This window comes from Bos grunniens, chromosome 16 (genome assembly GCF_055505025.1).
Source record: "Bos grunniens cultivar Pamir isolate PY7600 chromosome 16, Bosgru_T2T1.0, whole genome shotgun sequence".
NCBI lineage: Eukaryota > Metazoa > Chordata > Mammalia > Artiodactyla > Bovidae > Bos > Bos grunniens.
The window spans coordinates 3,782,122-3,799,566 of NC_141180.1; the positions used below are offsets into that span (position 1 = coordinate 3,782,122).

General features: G+C 45.1%; 1 protein-coding gene and 1 long non-coding RNA gene across 2 annotated transcripts in view; one reads left to right on the top strand and one right to left on the bottom strand.

Annotated features, from left to right (window-relative positions):
- Positions 1–3,525: 3,525 nt before the first annotated feature.
- On the top strand, positions 3,526–8,507 carry LOC147356057 (uncharacterized). Its single transcript, XR_015142583.1, has 2 exons — positions 3,526–4,342; positions 7,622–8,507. It is a non-coding gene; the product is annotated as an uncharacterized LOC147356057 (long non-coding RNA).
- The window catches only part of NEK7 (NIMA related kinase 7), a 166,864-nt gene continuing 157,510 nt past the window's right edge, over positions 8,092–17,445 (bottom strand). Inside the window, exon 10 of the mRNA XM_086342204.1 lies at positions 8,092–9,160. Coding sequence (XP_086198330.1) covers positions 9,155–9,160 — 6 coding nt within the window. The 3' untranslated portion in view covers positions 8,092–9,154. The remainder of the gene's footprint in view (positions 9,161–17,445) is intronic.

Sequence of the window (17,445 nt, forward strand, 5' to 3'; positions counted from 1 at the left end):
GGTTTCTCAAGAGGCAGGTCAGGTGGCCTGGTATTCCCACCTCTTTCAGAATTTCCCAGTTTGTTGTGATCCACACAGTTGCCCAAAATGTTTGTTTCGGTTTTTCTGTAAGATGTTATGGAAAACCCAAATGAATGTTTTGGCCAACCCAATACTTGACTTTACCCTTAAGTTAATTGTCTAAGATTGGGGTGAGGGGGACCACAGTTCTGTACCAGTAAACTGTAGGCAGAGGCGAGCGTGCTTCTTGGGTGTAAAGACAGGACACTTCCTGCAAAAAATACCTGCCCTTATATTCAATATTGAATATATATTACATGTGTCCTTATTCGCCTTTCATTTCATTCCTCAGTTCAGGAGAATTTAGCCCATAACCCATGAAGCTCTCTCTTTCACAACATCTTTCTTGACCTTCCTAACAAGTTTCAGTTGTCATTTACTTCCTTCTAAGCTTCCAGAGTCTTTCGTTTGATCCCCTTTAATAGCACACATTTTCTTCCTTGTAGTGTATTTACCAGCTGAGCCACAAGGGAATCCCAAGACTACTGGAGTGGGTAGCCTATCTCTTCTCCAGCGGATCTTCCTGACCCAGGAATTGATCCGGGGTCTCCTGCATTGCAGGCAGATTCTTCACCAACTGAGCTCTGAGGGAAGCCCAGGGTATATTATCAGTGTATGATGTTATCACCCATGGTTGAAGAAGAGTCTTTACCAACAAAAGCCGTGACTTATCCAGTTTTGGAATGTCCATAGTGTCTAGAACTGACTTGTCCATAATGGGTCTTCAAAAGATGTTAAATGTAGTTTTATAGGAAACTTACTCACTCTAGTGTATCACAAGTTGTTAGCAAAATATGTGGTGGAAATAGTGAACAGAGGGTAAGTTTCCTCCCAGTCCCCTTTTTTTCCTCTTCAGCAGAGGGTATGTTTTAAAATGTGAGTTCTATCCTTATTCAAGTAGGGTGAGACGGACAGATCAGGACACAGCTGTCATTGGAGGGATGGTTTGTTGCTCACAGTTCCCATGGGAAGGGGTCACACCACGCCACACAGGACCACAAGGAGATCCCTGGAGTCAACCAGGGGGGCTCCTGGGCAAGAACATTTATTGCAGCTCTTTCAGGAACTGTGTTGGTAAAGAATCCACCTGCAATGCAGGAGACCCCAGTTCGATCCCTGGGTTGGGAAGATCCTCTGGAGAAGGGATAGGTACCCCCTCCAGTATTCTTGGGCTTCCCTGGTGGCTCAGCTGGTAAAGAATCTGCCTGCAATTTGGGAGACCTGCATTCGATCCCTGGGATGGGAAGATCCCCTGGAGAAGGGAAAGGCTACCCGCTCCAGTATTCTGGCCTGGAGAATTCCATGGACTTTATAGTTGATGGGGTCGCAAAGAGTCACACACAACTGAGCAACTTTCACTTTCAGGAAAGAAAGGAGGTAAAGTGAGCTGTTGAGCAGGATTATGAGTGTGTGTGTGTGTGTGTGTGTGCACACGCATGCTCAGTCAGTCGTGTCCACCTCTTTGCAACTCCATGGACTGTAGCCCGCCAGTCTCTGTCCATGGGATTTTCCAGACAAGAATACTGGAGTGGGTTACCATCTCCTACTCCGGGGGATGTGTCTCCTGCATTGGCAGGCAGATTCTTTACCACTAGTGCCACCTGGGAAGCCTAAGCAGGATTAAATCAGAATAAGGTCAGTGAACTCTGGGGTGTAGGGCTCCAGCAATCCCTGGTGGCTCGGGGGTAAAGAATCTGCTGCCAGTGCAGAAGACGCAATAGACACAAGTTCACTCCCTGGTCAGGAAGGTCCCTGGAGGAGGGGATGGCATCCCACTCCAGTATTCCTGCCTGGGAAAGCCCACGGACAGAGGAGCCTGTCCGGCTGTGGTCCATGGGGTCATAAAGAGTCAGACAGGATTGAGCACGCATTCTGGAAGAGCCTGGTAAAGCAGCAGCTGGGGGTGGCCGCTGGGTCGGTTACTTTGCCCATGAAAGTGTTGCCGGCAGGGGAGTCATGTGGTGTCTCTAGGAACTGTCTGAACCTGGGAGCGGCCGTCTCTCCAGGGTCACCAAGACCCCAGATGTCAAAGTATCAGAAACATGGAAAATAAATAAAGGAGCATAATTCCTATGGAGTCTCTTTCCTCCCGGAAGCTCCCACCTCTTCCTCACAGACACCAACAGCCTCTCTCCGTGCTCTCCCTGGTTCTGCTCCATTTATCTATAAATACAGCCCAATAGCAGCAGCAGGAAAATACATTTTTCTATAACATTTACAGAGAAGTTAGAGGTGGTCTTTGAGACACCATGATATTCATCTTTTAAAAATTGAAGCACACGGTTAATATCTACAGAAAAGCACACTCACCCTAGGGATGTATAGCTCTATGAATTATCAGGAAGTAATGATGTCCCTTTTTTATTCTAACCACATTATGTGACATTTTTGGAACATAGTACACATTTCCTTACAGTGTTGCCTGAAGTGTAGGGTGTAGACTGTAGCCCCAGAATGTCTGGGTTCTAAACCCTGTCTCTGCCACTCCCCATCTGTTCCTGGGAGGCGTGACACTTAACCTTTCTGTAAACCCTCCTCAATTTTCCCACGTGTAAAGTGATAATAATAGTAAGAACCTTGTGGTGTCGCTGTGAGAAGTGCCGAGGACAGTTCCAGGTGGCTAACGCACTGCTCAGTAATATGTGCTTCTCTATTACTGAGAAACAGTACGTGGAATAATGATTACTTTTCCTTGACGACAATACACAGTGATGTAATGGACACAGAGCCACCTCCAGCCGCCAGCTTGCCAACCTTGTCTCGTGGCTATGCTCTTGGCATTTTGCTACCTGCTTTCTGCAGACTTTACTTCTTTCTAATAAGCCAGACCGTTAGTCCCCGTGTCTTTGGGAGGACTTTCCTGGCAGTCCAGTGGTTAGGACTTTGCCTTCCAGTGCAGGGGCTGTGGGTTTGATCCCTGGCGAGGGAGTTAAGATCCCATTATGTGCAGTGGCAAAAACAAACAAACAAACCATAAAACAGAAGCAATATTGTAACAGATTCCATAAAGGCTTTTAAAATGCTCCATATTACTTCCATATCCTCAGCACCTGAAGCAGAACTTAAAACACACGTGTGTCCATTCACCGTTTTAGAAAGGCCAGATAAACTATCATTAAAACACACGTGTATCCATTCACCGTTTTAGGAAGGCCAGATAAACTATCATTAAAACACACATGTGTCCATTCACCGTTTTAGAAAGGCCAGATAAACTATCGTTCCTTGCTTTTGCCATTGTGCTTGCTTCCAGCACCAAACAGCAAAATCTGTTGCTTGTGATCTGCTTGGTTCAGGAAAACCAAATATACTGTCAGGAAAGGATGAATCAAACCCAAGAGGATCTCTTTATTAAGCTTGAAGCACCTTTCTGTGTTTGTAACTTGATTCTGACCCTGATGCAGCACTGGGTCTTGCCAGGGCTCCACTGGGCTGTGAATCAATGTTGACAGTAGCGTGCGGTGGATGCCAGCGGGCCGGCTGTGGTGTGCCCGCGCCGGGCACAGCTCAGAGCAGAGAGGCTTTGCTCTCCCTTGGTGTCTTTCCCTCCACTTCTTCATGGGTCGCCTGGGAAAATGCTCCTTCGTTCCCGTCCACTGGGGATGATGACAGCTGGTAGCCCTGAGACCCGGTGACGAGATAAGAACAGAGAGCAGGGGCACCCAGGGGGAGAAGGAGCCAGGTCAGCCAAAGCGAGGGACTCTTGGCAGAATGGCCTCAGTGCCCGCTGGAAGGGGCTGTGCCTAGTGAGGTGCCGGTGGGGCTCGACACAGGATTAGAAGCAGATGAGCGGATTTGGAACTGAAAAGTAATGAGATGGTCCTAGAAGTCCTTTTTATTTAACAGATATTGTGGTACGTTTCCAACGATGTCCATACCCTCATCCTAGGAGCCTGTGAATATGTTACTTTATTTGGCAAAAGAGGGGACTTCCCAGGTGCCTCAGTGGTAAAGAGTCCGCAAAAGAGACTGCGGGTGCGATTAAGATCCAGGATCTTGGGATGAGGGAGTTGTCTGGCTTATCCAGGTGGACACAATCTAATCACATGAGACTTTAAAAGCAGAGAGCCGTTCTGGGTTGCAGAGCGAGGGTGGTATGAGATAGACGTCGTGTGCCTGGCTGGATTGATGCTGGAGAAAAGGGGGCTTGTTGGGGTCCTAGAAGCAGGAAAGTCCAGAAGGGTTTCCCCCAGAGCCTCCAGAAGGAACACAGCCCTGCCCAGACTTGATGTTCGACCAACTAGACTCATGACGACTGGCTTCCAACCTACAAGACTGTAAGGTAATGCATTTGTATTTAAGTCATCAAATTTGAGATAATTTGTTCTAGCAGCAACAATGCCTGTACGCGTGCTCAGTTGTTCAGCCGTGTCTCTCCCTCCGTGACCCCACGGACTGTAGCCTGCCAGGCCCCTCTGTCCATAGGATTCTCCAGGCAAGGATACAGCAGTGGATTGCCATTTTCTTCTCCAGGGGATCTTCCTGACCCAGGGATCAAACCCGCATCTCCGGCTGGGCAGGCGGACTCCTTACCACTGAGCCACCGGGGAAACCCAGGAGGAACAATACATGAATATAAATATTTATAGAGTCCCATCTTGGGCCAGCACTGAGCTAAATATTAAAGCTACAACAGTATACAAAGTAAACCTAATTTCTGCCCTAATGAGGCTTACTTACAAACTAGGATTTAGAATCTTCAACCAGCTGAAATCTATAGAACAAGTATAAGATAATAAGAGGTCTTGTTACAGCCATTCACCTTCTACTATATTAACTCTGCAAACTATACTCTGAATCAGAAGAAGCAGTTTGTAAATCAGTTTTTCTAATGAAAACATGTGCTCGATAGAAATATAATGTATATGTATAAGTAACTTCTGACTACTGAGATGGAGTAGCACTCAGAAACTACTTTTTACAAGGGGCAAGCAGCTCTACAATATTAGCAAAAACCGACAGAGGGGATGAATATCTAACAAGTAACGTGGAGAAGGTAATAAGAACAAGTGACTGTGGAAGTAAATACAGAAGGCTGACAACTTTTGTCTCGTTTCATAAAATGGGTTATTCATGAACTAGTGTAACCGGAAGTGGGGTCTGGCTGCTGTCTGCTCAGAAGCCACTAAAGAGGCCAGGTTGGTGGAAAATCTGCTTTATTTAGGATGTTGGCAACTGGCAGGGGGGTAGGGGAGGGCGGATGCCAAAGGCTGATGACCCCCTCCTCCCACCCACCCGGCCCAGAGGGCAACAGCTTTTATAGACAGGAGGAGGAGGTGACGTGCAGAAACAACACAGTCAGCTCCGACAGTCGTGTTCATATTGGTCATAGAAGGTCTGACCAGCGTCATCTTGATTGTTTCAGGTACAGTTAGTCTTCAGTTGCAGGGTTTTTGGGTTTTTTTTTTTTTTCATTTCTTGAGGCCTTTTCTCAGAATTGTGGCAGCTAAGGTCATGGCTCCAGTCTGTCATGATGCAGTTAACTTCTTCCACCTGGGGGAGTTTTAGTGTTTATAAGCCAGCTCACAGGATATGGCTCAGAAGATTATCTGTAGCCCTTGAGAAGGAAGTAAAGGTCCTTGACTTTGCTTAATGACTATATTATTACTTGGTCTCCTTTGACTGTTTACCTTTATTTCTGCATTTTCCCACCTCTCTGATTAAACTTATCCTTTGGCTAAAGTTTTTCTGGGGCTTCCCAGGTGGGTCAGTAATAAAGAATCCTCCTGTCAATGCAGGAGATGCGGGAGACGTGGGTTCAATGCCTGGGTCAGGAAGATTCCCTGGAGGAGGAAATGGCAACCCACTCCAGTATTCGTGCTTGGGAAATCCCATGGACAGAGGAGCCTGGCAGGCTACAGCCCATGGGGTTGCCAAGCGTCAGATGCACCTGAGCACGAGCGCACAGGCTTTTCCAGAGACAAAGGGCATGAGGGGCAAAGACCACAGAGCCCTGCTCAGTGTCAGCACTACACAGAAATGTAACTGCATAGAAACTTATAATATGTTGACTAATGGATTTGCAGGTCACAAACTTCTCAAGAAACGAAGCACATTTTTTATTATTTGACTTCAAAATCATATTTTGTATTTGAACTTCACATGTATAAGTTATTAGAGGGGTGGTGCCATTTCCGAAGAAATGAGATATGCTTATCTTTGGTTGTCACCAATATCTCACAGGAATGAAAGGCAAGTTACAAGGGGGACAAAGCTATTATTGCTTATGCTATTGACTTAGCTTGGAAGACCAAAAAAAAAAAAATTTCTTTTTTGCATTCTCAGCTATATCATATATTATTTTTCCTTTTGCATTCTCAACTACACCATGTCTCATTGTAGAAATGCATCCTAATCTACATGATGAATTAGGAAGGGAGTAGGGGTCCTTATTCTAAGGGACATCAGCCCTGGGATTTCTTTGGAAGGAATGATGCTAAAGCTGAAACTCCAGTACTTTGGCCAACTCATGCAAAGAGTTGACACATTAGAAAAGACTCTGATACTGGGAGGGATTGTGGGCAGGAGGAGAAGGGGACGACAGAGGATGAGATGGCTGGATGGCATCACTGACTCGATGGACGTGAGTCTGAGTGAACTCTGGGAGCTGGTGATGGACAGGGAGGCCTGGCGTGCTGCGATTCATGGGGTCGCAAAGAGTCGGACACGACTGAGCAACTGAACTGAACTGAGGAGTCCTTATACATGTAGACTTAGAGAATGAGCCTTCTATTTGACTTTAGTAAAAGAAAACTTTTAAGGACAATTATTCTATATCATATAACTAACAGCTCTCAGTCTGATCATTTTCATGGCCATGGTCTTCATGTAGGAAGTCATCTTAGTTCGCAGTTTCCCCTGTTTCATGGTATCTCTCCAGCGTTCTGAGATCTCTCGACCTCTATGTTACTGACATCTGGAGCTGACCTGTGCCTTGTAACATTAACAGCGTCTCTGGATGCCACCCACTGGGTGTCTGCAGCACCCTCCCCCCGCTCATCATTACTCCTAGGCAATGTGTCCAGTTATTGACAGTGTCCGGGGGGGAGGGGACAAAATCTTCTTGGTTGAGAGTCACCAGCCTAAGTGATTAATGTAAAGTAAAGTCACAGAAAAGAGTAGCCTTGGAGGCAGGAAGTCCCCCTGGAATTCTTGGTTGTGCTTCCTGTGATTAATCCGGTCTTCTGTTAGCAGGACACGGGGGAATTTTCTCAGGGTGAGCCGTGTAATGCATGGACTATTGATACAGCACGGGCTCCTCTTTCATTGCAGTGATCAAGGTCTTTCATCTTCATAGCCAGCACTAAAATAAAACTTTATAGACACTGGGAACTTCTAGAAAAACCACAATGTTCTGTTGGCCACTCTCCCAAGTCATCTTATAGACCCTGTTCTAGTTTAATCAAAGGTCATTTATGACTTAAAATATAAAAATCTTAATAGAAGGCCAAGAACTATTTAAATAGTGTGTACATTATCAAGAGTGAGGACTTTAAAAATCACTGAAAAGTAAGTGCAGAGTTAGAGAAATGACAAGGTTTAATCTCTTCTCATGAAATAGGTGAATGACTCAAATTGCGTGGGAGATAGGATGTACAACGTCACATAAAAGGCTGCTGCTGCTGCTATGTCGCTTCCGTCATGTCTGGCTCTGTGCGACCCCACAGACGGCAGCCCACCAGGCTCCCCCGTCCCTGGGATTCTCCAGGCAAGAACACTGGAGTGGGTTGCCATTTCCTTCTCCAATGCATGAAAGTGAAAAGCGAAAGTCAAGTCGCTCAGTCGTGCCCGACTCTTTGCGACCCCATGGACTGCAGCCCACCAGACTCCTCCATCCATGGGATTTTCCAGGCAAGAGTACTGGAGTAGGGTGCCATCGCCTTCTCTGCATAAAAGGTTAGATACATACAATTCCATGTTTTCATTAGTTTGGATTTAAAAAATGCTTAGTGCCCACGGAGGAACCATTATGTGGCGGCGGAGGTGGGGTGGTGGTGGGGAAGGAAAAGAATTCCTCAAAGAACTGCTGAATTATGTATCATTTCTTTTATAAATTGAAGTATGGTTAATTTGCAGTGGTGTGTTTCAAGTGTACAGCAAAGTGATTCAGTTATACACATATATTCTTTTTTGGGTCTTTTCCTTTATAGATTTTTACAAAATATTGAGTATAGTTCCCTGTGCTATATATCATTGCTATTCCTTCTATAATCAGAGTGACTTTGGGTTTATTTACCACACAGAGAGACAAGGGTTTTGAACAGTAATGCATGCTTGGTGTTTTAAAATGAATAGTGTTAAAGAATTGCTAGATTCTTTGTTTTCTTTTTTAATATAATTGCTTTACAATGTTGCATTAGTTTCTTCTGTAAACCAATGTGAATCAGCTACACACACAACCCCCGCCCCACACACACACACCCTCCCCTTTCAGCCTCCTTCCCAGCCCCACAGCCCGCCGCCCAGGTCATCACAGGCACTGAGCTGAGCTCCCGGTGCTGTACAACAGCTTCCCACTAGTCGTCTGTTTTACACACAGCAGAGTATGTGCTTCTGCCTCTCAGTTCATCCCACCATGAAAATGAAGGAAATTGGGCCATTTGTAATGATGTGGATGAACCTAGAGTCTATCATACAAAGTGACGTAAGTCAGAAAGGGAAAAACAAGCATTATGTATTAACTTGTATATATGGGATCTAGCCGGCTTCCCTGGTAGCTCACAGTGAAGGATTTGCCTGCAGTGCGGGAGACCCGAGCTTGACGATTTCTTGGTTGAGACGATCCCCTGGAGAAAGGAATAGCAACCCATTCCAGCATTCTTGCCTGGAGAATTCCATGGACAAAGGAAAAATAAATAGTACAGATGAGCCTATTTGCAGGCAGGAACAGAGAGGGAGACGTAGAGAATGTATTGTGGACACAGTGGGAAGGAGAGGGTGGGGTGAATTAAAAGAATCTGTCCTTTAACTGTGGAATAATATACCCTGAACATGGAAAGTCTCATCATACGATCAGTTCAATTCTCTACAGACACAGAGCAGAGGGTCCACCTGCTGAAGCTGGGGAGCTGGCATGTCGCTGTTTTTAAAGTGGTCACACCTGTGGAACCAAAAGGCACATCGTTAGCTAATTGGCAGAAGATGCATTTAGGAGAAAACCATACAGTGGAGAAGGCAGACGGAGAAAGGGTGTCCTGGATATACCACAGTAAGATTGGTTTCTAGATTTCTAATCACTTCCGGAGTCTCACGGCATCAAGTTGGAGAAAATGGCATTCATCAAAAATCTTATGGAAAGCAATAAGCATCCTAGGTCAATGATTTAGCAGAAAGAGGTTTTAAAAAAATCAAACTTTGTCACCAAAGGCACACACAAAAAAGGGAACACGGTTTTCTGTAAGGACTCGGAGCAAATTTAAGCACGCTTATTTTACAACCCTGGCATTGATGTGTAATCCTAGGTCCCAGGGTATAAAGGTATGTCTAAAGAAGACTAAAGCCTCTTCAGAGTGAGTACTTTCTGAATTCCTCATTTCTAAGTTACCAGGTGAATTCCTGTGGCTTAGCCTATGAGAAGGCACCACACATGCACGCACGCAGGTGACACGTCCTTTTTGCCCTCAGGAGATTGAAATATGATTTCCCAAGCTGGTGGACAGGTTGGCAATTGAAATCAAACTGCTCTTTGCCTCTCAAAGCGCTGGCATGAGGGCCGTTCCCTCTGATTGGTTGTCCCTGGAGCGGGGTGAGGGGCAGGGGGAAGCGCTGAGGCCGGAAGCGCCTGCGCTGGCTGCTGGATCAATGGTCAGTGTCAGCGGGGCTCTGTTTAATGAACCTTCCACCGGCGTCCCCGCCTTGCTGACAACAGTGGGTAGCCCCAGTGCCAACGCCGAGGACGCGGGATCTATTGGAAGGCGAAATAATTGCTTCATTTTCTGGTACAAAGATATAAACCTGATTTTTGTGTACATAAGAGCGCACTTTCAATCCTTAACTGGAAGAGAGCCTGGCGCGGAGCACAGAGTGAAACGGGGTAGAAAGAGATTGGCTCTCAGAACTACAGGAGAATTGCCAAGGGCTTTATAGTCAAGGGATTCTTGGGCTCTGTGGGCCAGCACCCAGCCCAAAGCGTGCTGTCTCGGTCACAGAGGGGAAAATGGTTGTTTCCGTTGGTGCCTTTCCACGAGAAAGTGTTTTGACAAATCAAGAGAAGCAGGGAAAACCCCACTGATGAGATTTGCACCTAATTTGTCTCGTTACTGCCTCGTTATGATGGGGCGTGCGCAGCAGGACGCCCGTCCCAAATGCGGTATCTGGCGCACGACTGAGGGTTAGGAGGGAAATGAATCTGACAGCCAGAACCCAGAATATTCTTGTCATACCTCCTCCTTCCCTGAATTTCCTTGAACTGCCTTTGTGTTGGCGAGTGAAATTATGAGGCGGTTGTGTCCTTTTCAAGATGTGTTTCTAAATGCTGCTAAGGTTAAGATTAAGGCGCGATTACTCTGAAACGTGAACACGTGCGTGCGTGCTCAGTCGTGTCTGACTCTCTGCGACCCCATCATGGACTGCAGCCTTCCAGGCTCCTCCATCCATGGGATTCTCCAGGCAAGGATACTGGAGTGGGTTGCCATTTCCTTCTCCAGAAACATGAACACAGTGCAGCCTGAAATTGCGGCATTCAGGTGATTATGTCAAATAGCATTCATAGATACTTCTAGATTTCTACACCATAGCCCGTTTGTATTTGATTTTTTAAAATACATTATGCTTGTTTTTAAGCATTAGGATAAATCAGTCCTTCCCTAGATACTTGACAACTCACAAAACCCAACAAACTTTGAAACGACACTGCTGTAATAGGTAGGAAAGTAGAGAATTGCACTTGTTTTCACGATCTTACTGGAGTAGGATGTGAATTGAAACTGATGATCATCCAATTTGTAAGTCAGCTTTCAGGCACAATCAATACTTTCCAGCCATGATTCTTTTAAATGAACCACTTCCCTTGAGTTTTGTCAACATCTCAATATTCTTTCCCAAATCCCTTTTTTTTTTTTTTTTCTTGTCCAGCATTTTTCTCATTTACTGATTTTTCACACAAATATTTGAGTATATTGCAGACAGGAGGTTATTTTCTTCCACCTACTTCTGGGCTGTGTGACCTTGAACAAGTCAACATTTGAGATTAATTTGTCTAATCTTGTTTAAAATGGAGATATATTGAAAAGCACAAGTGTGTTAATCACTAAGTCATGTCCAACTCTTTCCAACTCCATGGACTGTAGCCCGCCGGGCTCCTCTGCCCATGGAATTTCCCAGGCAGCAATACTGGAGGGGGTTATCACATCCTTCTCCAGGGGATCTTCCCGACCCAGGGATCAAACCTGGGTCTCCTACATGGCAGGTGGATTCTTTACCATCTGAGCTAGCAGGAGATAATATTAACAGCCACTTAATGAAGTACTGATGGCAACTTGCAAAAATAAAGAAACAAATATAGGGAATATATCTAAGCATCATGTCTGGAACTTAGAATGTCCTCTATTGAATACAAATTAAATGTAAGTACCTCCATCTCCTATCTCCTTGACCACAATGAACAGACATCTTCCCAGATGCCGAAGGAGGGCTTTGTGAGCTTTTTTGTCAACCTCTCCCTCACCCTCGTGGTGCTGCTAAGGCCCCCTTTTCTCCATTTCCAGGTCATTCATTCATTCACCAAGGGCTGCATCCAACATAAACGCTAACAGACTTTCCTCAAGTTGTTTCTGCTGAGAATCCCCATCAGCAAACCGCAAGGAACCACACAGAATACATCAAAGGACTTACTTATGCTTTGGCTCCCCTGGCGGCTCAGTCGGTAAAGAATCCGCCTGTGATACGGGAGACCCAGGTTCGATCCCTGGGTTGGGAAGATCCCCTGGAGAAGGGAATGGCAGCCACTCCAGTGTTCCTGTTGGGAAATCCCATGGACAGAGGAGCCTGGCGGGCTACAGTCCATGGGACCACACAGTCAGACATGACTCAGTGACTGAACAACAACCCCAGCTTTGGCAAAACTGCAAAGAGGCATTTTTCTTCATATTTCCCTGACCCCTTCTGCTCCATCGTGTCTTCTGTGGCTGGGTCACCACACTTCCTCAGCCCTCACGCTGTATTCTTCAGTGAAGAATTCCACTTAGCCAAATCCTTTTTATTAGTAAAATGAAAACCCCTCATCCCACGGTAATCAAGTGTTCAGATTCTGTCTAGACCGTGAAGCTTTAGCAAGGAGAAAAGTCCTCTGGTGAGCCCTCTGCGCTGGACACTCTTATGTCCCAGCTACCGGCTCCTCAGCTGCTGCTGGCCGGCCAGTTTCTCCAGCGTGCGGTCTCAGCATCCATGTTTGATTCTCACTGCCTGCCCTGCACGCCTCTCCGGTGAGAGTGAAGGAGGCCTGGGAGAATCTGCCTGGTCCCCAAGCGTGCATGGCTGGAAAGTGAGGGAGCTGACGTTGCAGGCCAGGGCCCAAACCCTCTGTCGCTACCCAGGAGGGCGACCCCAGGGATGTGTTCTGTGGCCCAGAACGTCTCGGTGGGGATGAACTGGAGGGAACGCTGTGTGTTGTGTGCTCCTCCTTTCTTCCTGCAGCCTTTCCAGTCTCTCGGTCTGGTTCCATCTGATCACCTCCCAGAACAAGCCTCCTGTGTCTGAGGGGGGCTATCTCTAACAGCTCCTGGGGCACGCCCAGGCTAAGGTGTGTACTCACTTGCATCACAAGCAAGGAAGATTGTGAGATGATTCCAGAATGTGTTACATTGTTTGTTAATGTTAAATTTGGCTGTGCCAGGCCTTAGCCATGGCACGTGGGATCTTCGCTGTGTTATGTGGGATATTTCAGCTGTAGCAGGTGGACTTTCTAGTTGGGGCTCACCACTCGCATATGCTCTAGTTGCTCCGAGACACGTGGGATCTTTGTTCCCCAGCCAGGGATCAAACCTTTGTCCCCTGCATTGCAAGGTGGATTCTTAACCACAGGACCACCATAGACGTCCCCAGAATGTGATACAAGCTTTAAAGACGTAAAGAGGATAAAATGGAAGTGACTATTATTAAGGCCAGGATGCCCGTGTGAGGGGGTGTGACATACTCCAGGGTGGTCTGTGACAGCGTCTTCAAGAGAGACCTTGAACTGATGCCTAAATGATGGGAAGGAGCTGACTACAGAAAAGCCTGGGAGGGAAGAAGTTACCTTCTGTCAAAGCAGAGACTGTGAGCTCCTGAAGGGGCCTGGACAGGCGCCTTCTACAGATAGAAGAATCTCAGTGCGGCCGTGGCAGAGTGGGTGGGAGAGAGACTCAGAGGCCTTCCTAGGCCACGGAGCAATTTGGATTGTATTTTGTGGGCAACTGGATGATACTGAAGGATTTCGAGCTGAGAAAGTGAAGTGCTGTGAGTTCTGTGATAAACAGTTCGTGCTGACTGTTGCGTGGAAAACCGCAGGTCGGGTGACCAGTAGGGAACTCGGGTGATGGCATGCGGTCCAGACTTGGATGGTGGCGGAGGCGGGAGAGAAAGTCTAGCTTCCCCTTCCAGGCAATGTTTGGGTTTAAACAACTTTAATTTGATGCCCTGCTGCTTGGATGTGTTGGTATGTATGTTTCTGGCTAGTGAGGGTCAGAGGCCTTTCCCTGCTCTGGGGTTCCCTACACTACAGGAATTTCACTTGTAAAAGACCATGGCTGCTTTTTTTGTTTTATTTTTCTTCAAACTGTGATGTGTGCATGCAGGCTCTAGCTCCCTGATCAGGGATCAGACCTAGGCCCCCTGCATTGGAAGTATGGAGTCTTAACCATTGCACCACCAGGGAAGTCCCTGGAAGACTACAGCTTCTTAATTTAGGATATATTGCTTGTGAAAGTGTATCACTATAAGCAGTGTATTCTTTTTTTTTTTAATATATATATATAGAATAACTTCAGAAAAGTCGATTTGCATCATGTGCCAATCTTCCTACAGTGCTGGTGTGAAGTGCCTACGGGGAGGGAATTTTGCAGACAGCAGAAGAAGAAAGATCCATACCCTGACCTGTGGGAGAAAGAAAGAAGGATGTCTGCTCGAGAAAATAACAATAGGAGTTTCATGATCTGGCTGATGCACATTCTTAGATGAATAAATATTAGCACAGAGGTGAAATGTTAACTTTACAGAAAATAACAGAACACTAACAAACAAGAGTAACTAATATTCTAAGAAGTGGAAACAACTTTCTTGGGATATTGTTGCACTAAATGAATAGATTATTGAGGGGAAATATTTGATGGCAGGACATCTGCATACATATTAGAAATACTATGGAGAGAACACATTTACAGAAACTATTATGGGAAAATTTTCCAATTTAAATGATTCATCCTGCTGCCTGATTTTGGTTAACATATATATATATACAGATTGATTGTTGGTTAATAATTTCTGTTATATTTGAATTTAAAGGTTGCTTTAAAATTTCTTTTCTTCTTTTTTAGAGTTTCCACTACACATGGTAGATTGTATGAGTTTATGCTTTAATTGAAGTATAGGTGATTTTCAATGCATGTTTCAGGTATACAGCGCAGTGAGACAGTTCTACATATATTTTTAAGTATATATATTCTTAATCAGATTCCAACCCCTGGTGGTCGAGTGGTTAGGATTCAGCAGTCTCTCTCTCTATATTAGATTCCATTCCCTTACAGGTTATTGCAAAATATTGATCATAGTTCCCCATATGGTTCAGCAGTAGGTCCTTTTCAGTTGACTGTTGTATAGATGGCAGAGTGTATACACTAACTCTAAACTCCTAATTTACCTGCTGTATCCTCTACCCCTTTGGTAACCTTGAGTTTGTTTCTACTCTGTGAGTTGATTTCTGTTTTAGAAATGAATTCATTTCTACAATGTTTTTTAGATTCCCCATGTAAGTAAAATTGTATGATATCTGTCTGTGTGTGGCTTACTTCACTGTGTATGGTAATTTCTAGGCCTATCCATGTTGCTACCAGTGGCATTGTTTCATCCTTTGTTATGGCTGAGTAGTGTTCCATAGTATATATGACCCCATCTGCTTTATTGATTCATCAGTCGGTGGATGAAAACGCATGTTTTCCCCGTGTCTTGGCTATTGTAAATAGAGCTGCAATGAACAGAGGTGTCCTTGTATCTCTTTGAGTTATAGTTTTTGTCTGGATATATGCCCAGGAGTGTGACTGCTGGATGATGTGGTGGTTCTGTTTGTAGGTTTTGAGAAACCTCCATACTGTTTCCACAGTGGCTGACCCAATCTGCACCCCCACCAACAGTGTGGGAGGGTTTCCTTCTCTCCACACCCCTGCCAGAATTTATTTGTAGACTTTTCAATGATGGCCATTCTGATTGGTGCGAGGCTTAGTACCTCACTGTAGTTTTTATTTGCATTTCTCTAATATTAGTAATGTTGAGCATTTCTTTATGTACCCGTTGGCCATCTATATATCTTCTTTAGAGAAATACCTACGAAGGTCTTCTGCCCATTTTTTGACTGGGTCATTTTGTCTTTCTGTCATTGAGTTGCATGGGCCATTTGTATAATTTGGGAATTATGGTTTTGTCCATTGCCTCATTTAAAAATATTTTCTTCCAGCCTGTAGATTGTTTTTCCTTTCTGTGTATGGTTTCCTTTGCTGTGCCAACACATTTAAGTTTGTTTAGGCCCCACCGGTTTATTTTTGTTTTTATTTCCATTACACTAGGAGCAGGATCTAGAAAGATATTGCTGTGATTTATATCAAAGAGTATTCTGCCTGGGTTTTCCTGTAAGACTTTTTTACTACCTGGTCTTAATTTTAGGTCTTTAACCAATTTTGAGTTTATTTGGGGATGTGGTGCTAGAGACTGTTCCAGATTCATTCTTTTACAGGTAGCGTTCTACTTTCCCCAGCGCCACTCATGGAAAAGACTGTCTTTTCTCCACTGTATATGTTCTTGCTTCCTTTGTTGTAGATTCAATGACCTTAAATGTGTGGGTTTGTTACTGGACTTTTATCCTGTTCCACTGATCTATAGTTCTGCTTTTGTGCCATTACCAAGCTGTTCTATTACTGCAGCTTTGTGGTATAGTCTGAAGTCAGGGAGTGCAATTCCTCCTCTCCACTTTGCTTTCCCAAGACTGTTTTGCCTAGTTGGTGTCTTTTGTGTTTCCACACAAATGTAAATGTTTTGTGGAATGAACACTGACATTGGTCATTAGATAAGGATTGCCTTGGCTGGTCTGGTAGTGCAGGCGTTTCACATCCGTGCTTCTCCCCAGCCAGGCACATGTCTGTCTTCTCAGCTGTGTGTCAGCTTCAGTCTCCATCATTAGCATCTTCTGGTTTTCAGAGGAGAGGTCTTTTATCTCCTTGGTAGCTTTCTTTTTTTTCTTGTTTTGTCAACTTAAAGTGGGTAAAATTAGTGATCAGAACAAAATGGGATTAACTAGGAAAAACTGAACATAAGAGATGCTTTCAGTTCAGTTCAGTCACTCAGTTGTGTCTGACTCTTCGCGACCCCATGAATCACAGCACACCAGGCCTCCCTGTCCATCACCAACTCCCGGAGTTCACTCAGACTCAAGTCCATCGAGTCAGTGATGCCATCCAGCCATCTCATCCTCTGTCATCCCCTTCTCCTCCTGCCCCCAATCCCTCCCAGCATCAGAGTTTTTTCCAATGAGTCAACTCTTCGCATGAGGTGGCCAAAGGACTGGAGTTTCAGCTTTAGCATCATTCCTTCCAAAGAAATCCCAGGGCTGATCTCCTTCAGAATGGACTGGTTGGATCTCCTTGCAGTCCAAGGGACTCTCAAGAGTCTTCTCCAACACCACAGTTCAAAAGCATCAATTCTTCGGCACTCAGCTTTCTTCACAGTCCAACTCTCACATCCATACATGACCACAGGAAAAACCATAGCCTTGACTAGACGGACCTTTGTTGGCAAAGTAATGTCTCTACTTTTCAATATACTATCTAGGTTGGTCATAACTTTTCTTCCAAGAAATAAGTGTCTTTTAATTTCATGGCTGCAGTCACCATCTGCAGTGATTTTGGAGCCCCCAAAAATAAAGTCTGACACTGTTTCCACTGTTTCCCCATCTATTTCCCATGAAGTGATGGGACCAGGTGCCATGATCTTAGTTTTCTGAATGTTGAGTTTTAAGCCAACTTTTTCACTCTCCTCTTTCACTTTCATCAAGAGGCTTTTTAAAAAGTTCCTCTTCACTTTCTGCCATAGGGTGGTGTCATCTACATATCTGAGGTTATTGATATTTCTCCTAGCAATCTTGATTCCAGCTTGTGTTTCTTCCAGCCCAGCATTTCTAATGATGTACTCTGCATAGAAGTTAAA